This window comes from Anastrepha ludens, chromosome 5, assembly GCF_028408465.1.
Source record: "Anastrepha ludens isolate Willacy chromosome 5, idAnaLude1.1, whole genome shotgun sequence".
Classification (NCBI taxonomy): Eukaryota; Metazoa; Arthropoda; class Insecta; order Diptera; family Tephritidae; genus Anastrepha; species Anastrepha ludens.
In genome coordinates this window covers 47,829,720-47,838,878 of record NC_071501.1, presented here as the reverse complement: position 1 = coordinate 47,838,878, position 9,159 = coordinate 47,829,720, and the positions used below count along the sequence as shown (strand labels likewise).

Here is a 9,159-nt window from a genome sequence, read left to right as displayed (position 1 = left end):
TCATATGTTTCCAAAACATTCTTTTATGTAACATGGTTGCAGAAAAAACGATTAAATGTCATAAAAAAATTCAATTTCGCATTAAAAAGTCTAAAAATTTACTTAAAAATTAAGATATATCTCAATAAAAAGCATTATTATAGGAAAGAAATATATTAACAATATTTGTTATTGTAAATTTTCCACGTGTAAAAAAATAGTATTTTTTATATTTTTTGACTGTATTCTATTGTTTTTAATGTTACCATAAAAATTCTAATTTGACATAGCAACCCCGCCATTATGCTCAAGCAAAAAGACATAGCACTCACTCACGCACTTGGTTGTCTGTCAAACTCACACCAAGGGTGCCTGAAAAAAAAAAAATACAAATATTCCAAAAATCTTGAAAGAAAGTGATATAGTTATAATTAAGTAAAAATTTAATAATTACTGTTGGTCATTGGAGCAAACATAACGCGAAATTTATAGGTAGGTATGTACGTTTTTAGTGTTTTGCTGCTGATTATTCTGGCAATGCTCAAAGGTATCATTTGGTTATAAAAGCCTTTAAAGATAACCAGTGCGGGGCTTACATTACGCCAACATTACGCCAAGTTTTTAAACAATAGTCTTAATTCATTAATATTTTTTTTTTCAATATTTAAATTTTTTTTTTTAATTACAACAACTTTGTACATGCATCACTCAACGAAACCCAAATTTTATGGTATTTCGTTGATGATGGTATCCAGAAAATGAAATAATTTTCAACCTACTTAAAGTTATTTTTGATAAGTAAATGCACAGGTAAATGAAATATACATATTTCATATCATTCTATATGTTGTTTTATAGTATATCGGGAGTGTTTTAAAATACGATTTCTATTGAAATCGGAATTGAATTGAATCAAGACTGACTGGAATTGAATTCGATCGTAATTGCATAATCACACTCTGTAATCTTATCGATTTCGATATATTGGAAATTTCAGTTTGAATAATTGCAGTCAGGTATATAAGTAAAAAAACAAAAAGAAATGGCAGTGCGGATTTCGTCGGCCGAAGCGATGTCATGGGGGGAATATGAGGGGAAACGTCAAAATAAAAACTAAATTAAATGGATGCCCGCAAAGAAAACAGGTTTGTAGAAATAATTGTAATAAAATTCGTGTTAGGTATTATTAGGTATGCATTCATATAACAGAAAAAAGCGTGTGCCCATAAACGTTCTGCCCTCTTATTACTTATTATAAAATGTAATATCAAATTTCGAATTCGTATTGCTGCCATAATTTTTTGAAATCTCAGTAAACGTCGTTTACGGATTCTCTCCAATGTTAATACTAGTATACAATTGCGCAATTACATCAAATATTGCTTCTTGTTGTCTTTTCTTCATATCGTTAATTATAATTAAACAAACAAAATACCCCAAAATATTCCAACAAAGCAATTGCTATGCAGAAAACCCTTTGAAAACAGTATTGTCAGCTGACTGTCAATTTTCCAGGTAATCTGCCATATGTGAACGGGTAGATTAATTTAATGGGCTTATTGCTAATTACTGCATATCTGAACGTACTTTTAGCTTTACTAAAAATGAGTTAAACACGGGACAACGATTATGCATTATAAAACTTATAACTTTATGTGGAGTCAAGATTAGGAATGTATTAATAAAAAATCCCACCTTCAGATCCGGCATCACCACCATTGCGATAATATTGCGTCATGTTATTTATTATTTATTCAACTGGTTTACTGCTTCGATGTGATGTTTAACTCCAGGTCTACCAATCTTTTAAAATCAAAAACTCCCACACTAATTCATACTAGAATCACCATGGACAGCGCTGTAAGTATTCTTTGAATTTTCAAATTGGCAAAGGGATGAACGTCTTCACTGCAGGTACCAACGTCCAATTTCAATCCAAAAATATCTTTGGAGACACCTTTAAAAGATTACGAGCGGCTTATGAACGAAAAAGTTGAATCGGAGGATATAGATGACGACGATGTTCTGCAGAGTAATTATCAGAAAATATCGGCAGCAGCACGTGAAGCTCTATGGGAGTTGCTTTTTGGGTCTGATTCCTTAACGAAAGAGGATCAAGCTAAAATTGCTGCTTTTTTAAATAAGTTGAAAGAAGATGCATGTTTCAATGACCCATTTACGTATAATAACTGGATTACTGGTATTCGCGATGAACTATTGAAGCGACAGATGCTGGATTTTTGGCGAGAACATATGGTAGAAAAAGAATTGGGTCCTTGCTGGGCAAGAGATTCTGACTATTTTGACGATATGGAAGATCCAAGACCAGCTGCTTTCTATAATTATGCTGGTTGTGTTGCTCCTTTTGGACAAGTAACTGGGGAGAGGCGAAATTCTGCTATACCAGAAATGCCGCAATCTACCACAGAAGATCGTGTAGATGTACGTACAAACATACAATAATATAAGCATATATAAACATATTTATATACTTAAATATTTCCTTCAGCTTGATGCAGATTTTGAAGCAGACATCTCTACTGATACGCCAGCTGATGACTACGAAAACTTAATGAATACAAAAGTTCGAGCAGATCAACTTGTCGAGGATGAAATCATTAAACGTAATTTTACCAAAATTGCAATAGCAGCGCGTGATATTATCTGGAAACTCTTATTTTCGAAAGAAACTGTTTCCGAAGAAAGTCAAACTAAAGCCGGCGACTTACTATATAAGTTAAAAGCCGATGCATGCTTTTTTGACCCTTGGTCTTATAATAAATGGATAAGTTCGGTTCGCGATGAGCTACTCAAGCGCCAAATGGTTGATTTCTGGCGTGAGCATATAGTAGCCAAAGAATTGGGGCCTTGCTGGGCAAGAGATTCTGATTATTTTGACGATATGGACGATAAAGAGCCAGCGGAGTTTTATAATTGCGCTGGTTGTGTGGCACCTTTCAGCAAACCTGAAAGTTAAGGTGTAGAAATAAAATGAAAATATAATCGAATAGGTACGCACTATGTGTAAGGCAGTGCGAAATCATTTGTACTGCTTTTCTTAAGCTACCTTGTAAATACGGGATAAATAAAATATACCAAAATGTTTCAACTCTTTCAAATTCATGAGTATTAATATTGATTTTATAGTGTTAGATAAGCGATAGAAAGAATGAAAAAAAAATACAAAAACTTTCCATCCACCTCCACCATCGGATTATTCAATTCAATTAAAAATTCTAAAAATTGTCTAAGTAAACAACGGAAGTTAATAACTTTAAACGATTTAAAAAATTATGCTCCGTTTTTGGAATATTAATATTGCTACCAAAAGTTATCGATATAGACTAGCCGTAGGCAATCCAAGAATCTACTTATAATTGTGATGTACTGTTATTATTAATTATTAAATTAATTAAATATTAATTATTAAATAAAAAGTATGCATATGATTTTAAATTAATGGTTGAAACAAAAGGAACTATTTTCGAAATGTCCAGTTGTGATAATATCAAGCAAAGAACATTTAAATACAAGAAGCTGAAGTCCCAGCCCATTGCTCTGACAAAAGTTGGGCGGGGAAAAGCCAGCCAAGAAAAAAAGTATTGTTTTTACGTAAAAGAACTAATTGGTTTCTTGCGCGGTAAAATAGGCTACGTTAGGGATCGGGACTGTAAATAATTTTTGTTTGGTAGCTTGGTCTAAATTAATTAAAATTATGTCTAAACCTTGGCTAACAGCGCCCTAACTCTTCCCGGCAACGGAATATTTGCGACAACTTGTTCGTTAAAATTCAGAATTCACGTTGCTCGAATTCAACGTTTAATGTTTTTATTCGAGATAACGTTTATTTCTGATACGTGAAATAAATCGATATTCAAATGCCGATGGCAGTTGGTCAATCCGATTGCCCACAGAAACCAACGATTGCCAAAAGCCATGGCCAAAAAATTTCAGATGTGTGACCAATTGGCCTCTGGTGACGCTCCAGCATGCTTGTCCAGCACGCTTATATGTGTGCGTGTCGGGTGACACTCGTACTTGCTTCGTGTCACACATACTTGTTGTCGGCTTTTGAATGATGAAAATCAAAAATTTTAGATATTAGCGTCAAGCACCCGACACGCACACATATAAGCCTGCTGGACAAGCATGCTGGAGCGTCACCAAAGGCCATATATCAGACTGTTAAATGACTCTCAGCGAATTTGAAAGAATCAGCTGATGGGTTGACATCACATGGATCATGGCCACGAATGATAAAAAGGCGTAAAATAAGGTAACTGTTTTCAGAAGACGCCACCCTTTGAATTAGATTTGCTTGCTACTGCGTCATCCGCGTAAAAACGCAGAAAAACTACATTCGGAGATATTTTTAACACGCGGCACCTTGTTTTCATTAGTTCGCTTTATTTAAATGTCATAAATTACAATATTACCAAGCCATTCACGGAACTTTTACAAACATGTATATTTTCTCCTCCTTTTGTTTTTTTTATTCGTTTGCTTTGTATTATTATGGTGGCTGACGTCATGATCCGAGATCTCTTGTTTATGAAGAGAAAGAGTAGGCGAAAATAATACAAACCACCAATCACAAGAAATTATACACACACACATACGTTTTTACCATGGCGTCATCCGCATAAAAACGGATATGCTGCAGATATAACAAACAAAACACCGAAATTTGTGCTGTCATCACCTCAAGGCTAAGTGAGAATATTGATCGAAAATATTTTATTTTATTTCAATCGAAAACGTCGGTGACTATCATGGCTGTCGATCAATTCCCCTATTTTTTTTAAGGAAACTCAAGTGGGAGTGACGTTATATCCCCGTCTCAGTGGGTCCGTTGCGACAACGATTTTGACTTACAGCAAAATAGATTATGTGTATTCGACATGCCGGATTGCATAAAAATTGGCATCTTTCTACGTTTGCCGTACGGCAAATGCGACGAAAACGACAACTGTTTAAAAGAGAACAATTTTGTATCGTGCAAATTTTTTTGGATGGAGTATTTAATTATATCAAATTAAATGCAGAAAATAAGAGATATTTAAATTAAATGAGTCAATTAAAATACTCTCTTATCTCTTCCATATAAGATTGAAAGAGTAGAGAAAAGGATAGCCTTAACCGAGGTGTCCTCCAAAATAAACGTGTCCCGATACCGATCGAACCCAACGCCTACAACTACTACCACGACAGTCGGTTCTACGTTACCGAAACGACCCGGATTTATATCCGGCCAAGGACTGTCACTCCAGCAGCATTCCCCGTATGTAGGTAGGGGGGATGTGTATGCTGCTACAACAACCATAAATTATTTTAAAACCCTTTTTCGCGTAAGGATCAATTTTATAATATATTTCACAATCAACAAAAATTTGTTTATACCCCATGAAATATGGTATTTGCTTTGACGAAAAGAACATCTGCTGCTTTTTGTTAAATTCGGCAATACTTTCATTGTGGCACCATGGTATGTTTTACACATAATGCGGTCAAATGCACAACGACACAAAGATTCTGACAGCATTTTAAGTGACGGCAAATCGATTATTTCAATTGATAACTAGATGAGAGTAGTTAGAAAAACCGGCTACATTTATCGACTTTCTTTCGGACCGTCTAGTCGAAAAGTTTGTGCTATAACAGACATTTGTTTGTATGTGGCGGGAGGCTAAGTTTCACAACAATTGCTACCAAAAACAGTCGATATTTATTATCATTACTTCCCAGATTTATATTTAAATTTCGTTTAAAGAGCTTTCAAATATGGCTGCGAATAAGGTACAACAAAATTGTTCTTTGCATAAATAGAAACAAACTCAAATAATGTACATTTAATAACTTTCAGGAGTTTCTTGTTGTCGTATTGGATATACGCCCAACCGCTAATGAAGATTTTAAACTAAAGTCGGTAAAATTAGTAGCAGACATTTTGAAAGATAAGGTAAATGATTTGCACCTAAAATCGAGCCAATTTTAATGAATCTCTCCCAGATTTGCGCCGGTAGAAAAGATTTCGTTTCATTTGTATTGCTCGGTAGTGAAAAAACATTGAACGATGTAAATGAGCATGTTTTTCCAGATGGTTATAACAATATAACGCAGTATCAGCAGCCACAATGTCCTACTTGGCAGTTACTGTTAAACTTCTATAAATTTGTAAATGAAGACGCTTGTGACGATGGTGAATGGTTAGATGCTCTTGTGGTTGCGATGGAGGTGCTCAAAAGGGGTGAAGAGTAAGAATAATCAAATACGTCAGGAAATGATTTTTTTTTTATAATACATCAATTGTATAACTTTATTGCAGATGTTTCAAATTTCAAAGATCGCGCATTTTGTTCTTTTATGATTTCAATGATGCACCGAATTCATATGACATGTACGACGTTATTGTACAAAATGTAGCACAAACAGAAGTCGAATTGGTTATTATGTAGGTTTACTTGCTTCGTCTAGCGAAATGTTAACTAAACACTAATCCGTTTTAACAGCTCTGAGAATATACAATACGTCGATAATCCAATCAGCGGTCTGCCCAAAGTAATATTTCGCGAAGGCAAGAAAAGTAAGCAGCAGTTGAAAAATGAAGATTATGCTTTGCAACTTATCACAAATTGCAGCGCAAAACTGTATAACTTTGAAGAAGCTAAACGCTGCGTTTTCAAAATTATTAACAAACGACCTTGGGTGTGGAACAGCAAACTAACAGTTGGTTCAGAAATCACAATTAAAATATCTGGAGTTATCTATATGAAGGACGAGAGTAATATAAAATTAAAGAAATGCTGGGGCCAAGAAGATGAACTTGTTTCTCGCGAACTGAAGTCCTTTGTGCGTGGCACAGAAATAGAGCCTAGTGAAACTGAGCTTATTGAAGGTTACATGTTAGGTTCCACCCCGATACCATTTGATGAATCGCTAAAAGACGAGAAGGAACGCTATGAGCCGGGACTCAAGTTCGTGGGATTTATGAAGCGTGACTCTATACCTGATGAATATTTCTGTGGCGATTCGTTGTACTGGATTGTGCATCAAAAGGGTATGAATGCATCAGCACAGAAACTCGATGCATTAGTACGCGCTATGACCAACACAAATATGGCGATGCTCTGCTGCAAAGTGTATAGTGTCGGATTCAATGCGCCGAAGATGGTGGTACTATTGCCAAATAAGGTAGTAATAATGGATTTATTCATACTCATAACATAGTGTACATATGCAATCAATTATTTTTTAAAGCTCCATCCCGATAGGCCTGCCTCACTGACCATGATCGAGATCGCTTATCATTCGCAATATCAGTACTTTCAATTTCCACGCCTTCGTACTCCAAAAACGGAATGTACAAACGAACAAATCGATGCTATAGATAATTTGATTGATTCCATGGATCTGTCATTGAATCCTAAAGAGTCAGATGTTCCACGTGACATATGCCAGCCAGACTTATTACCTTTCGAGTCATTGCCTCATATTTATGAACAGAATGTTATGGATGTTCTAGAAAGGAAGATAATATCAAATGTTAAAGAAGATGAACAATTCGCAGAAATGTTAGAAGATAAAAATTTTGTAGAAATCTTTTGGAAAATACCCGAACTGCGAGAAAAAGTTTCAAAGCATGCCGCTAAAGTTGTAAAATCGCTATTTCCGTTAGAAGAAAATGTGCCGAAAGTACCTACGAGTGGGAAAACTAAAGTAAAATCAGAAAATACTGAAAGTGGTGCGAGTACTTCGATAGAAGGTAACTCACCACAGATTTGCGATAAAGTTAGTGAAAATACACCTGCTGACGATTTCCGTCAACTTATACAAAACAATGTTTTAAAAATACAGAATCGCACAGAACGCGACGCAAAATTTCAAATGTACGCGCAACAAATGCGAAGTGTTATTTGGTATTTATTGTTTGACACTAAGGATAAATTAAACTATAAAAAATTGGAAGAAGCGTTGGAAATTTACCGTAAGCAATGCTATGACTTTAACTCATTTGATGAATACAATGAATGGATAAGCGAAGTGAAGAAAAAAGTCGTACCGAACAAGCTTCAAGATTTTTGGCAGCATGTAGTTGCTGAAAAGGATTTGGGGCTTTGTTTTGTCAGTACCGATTGGCTAGAGAGCAAACGTGCGCTGGAGAAGTTTTATGAATTGCCAGTCGATGACATGGCAGAACACAACGAGTAAGGCTTCTATACAGCATTCATTTTTATTGTTAATAATTTTTGTTGGTGTATGCTAAGATTATAAACCTACCCAAAATTTAATTTATAATTTGTATGCAAAGTAAAATATATAGAATAAGTAAATCTACTTTGGACTCTACGAAATGAAGCTGGAGATCACACTATGTGTCTACCTTTTGTGAATTTTCCCTTTTTCTTATTTCATTTTTAATTTCCAATATAAAGAACTTACAATTGTTCGTGAAACTTGTAACTTTTAGTGGTTTTCTGTTGGTTTACTTAATTATTTTTCCTTTTCCATATCAACTAATAAATACTACTTTGAAGCTTAATGTTGTTTAATTATTGTTTCTAGCGCAAAATTAAGTTAAAATGGAATAAAGTCATTCGACCATATTTTGAAAAAAACGCGTTCGGAGCGAAATAACTTCCGTAATATTGCGGCAGCTAATCAGCTAAGTATCAGCAAAGTAACGGGCTATCAAAAAAGTAACAGGGTCGGAATATTGCTGTAATTATGAAGTGCGGTGAACACAGCCTTAATCTGTTAACCAAACAACGGATAGCTTATAGGGAATAAATGTATCAGATTCTGGACGAATAAAAATAAAAATTTGGGGTTTGTTCGATTTTGTACTTAATAAAAGCGGGAGTATGACAGCACTTATGAACGTTTGCAACCTTATTGCAAATACTAAACTTATACTTGAATGGTGTTCGTCATTTGTTTTGTATAGATCGGTGAATGTGAATATGTAATGTTCATAGTGCAGTGCCGGACAAAATTATAGGCACAATAAGCTTTTCTCATTCATTTAAGGAATTACAACGCTCGCATAATGTTCTTCGTTTTCGTTTCCATTACATGTTTTTCATCCTTTAATTCAATTTTTAAACCTAGTTTTCTATTTATTATATTTGTTACGAGAAAGATGAAATCTAAATTTCCCATTTCTAACACTTTATGTGTAGC

General features: G+C 34.7%; 2 protein-coding genes across 2 annotated transcripts; both read left to right on the top strand.

Moving 5' to 3' along the window:
- The first annotated feature begins 1,664 nt into the window (after positions 1 to 1,664).
- LOC128862957 (uncharacterized) lies at positions 1,665 to 3,098 on the top strand. Its single transcript, XM_054101809.1, has 3 exons — positions 1,665 to 1,839; positions 1,894 to 2,421; positions 2,489 to 3,098. The coding sequence occupies exons 1-3, from the start codon at positions 1,759 to 1,761 to the stop codon at positions 2,954 to 2,956; spliced, it is 1,077 nt and encodes a 358-aa protein (XP_053957784.1). The 5' UTR covers positions 1,665 to 1,758; the 3' UTR covers positions 2,957 to 3,098.
- A 2,511-nt stretch (positions 3,099 to 5,609) lies between these two features.
- LOC128863921 (X-ray repair cross-complementing protein 5) lies at positions 5,610 to 8,518 on the top strand. The gene is made up of 6 exons (XM_054103342.1): positions 5,610 to 5,775; positions 5,843 to 5,938; positions 5,989 to 6,233; positions 6,305 to 6,430; positions 6,489 to 7,170; positions 7,237 to 8,518. Exons 1-6 carry the CDS (start codon positions 5,761 to 5,763, stop codon positions 8,185 to 8,187), a joined length of 2,115 nt encoding a protein of 704 aa, XP_053959317.1. The 5' UTR covers positions 5,610 to 5,760; the 3' UTR covers positions 8,188 to 8,518.
- The last annotated feature ends 641 nt before the right edge of the window (positions 8,519 to 9,159 follow it).

Bases quoted from the DNA above. Each gene is read 5' to 3' on its own strand.
- LOC128862957 (XM_054101809.1), top strand. From the start codon at position 1,759: ATGTTTAACTCCAGGTCTACCAATCTTTTAAAATCAAAAACTCCCACA. The intron at 1,840-1,893 runs GTAAGTATTCTT...TCTTCACTGCAG, and splicing joins GAATCACCATGGACAGCGCT to GTACCAACGTCCAATTTCAA. The intron at 2,422-2,488 runs GTACGTACAAAC...TATTTCCTTCAG, and splicing joins CCACAGAAGATCGTGTAGAT to CTTGATGCAGATTTTGAAGC.
- LOC128863921 (XM_054103342.1), top strand. The intron at 6,234-6,304 runs GTAAGAATAATC...ACTTTATTGCAG, and splicing joins GTGCTCAAAAGGGGTGAAGA to ATGTTTCAAATTTCAAAGAT. The intron at 7,171-7,236 runs GTAGTAATAATG...TATTTTTTAAAG, and splicing joins TGGTACTATTGCCAAATAAG to CTCCATCCCGATAGGCCTGC.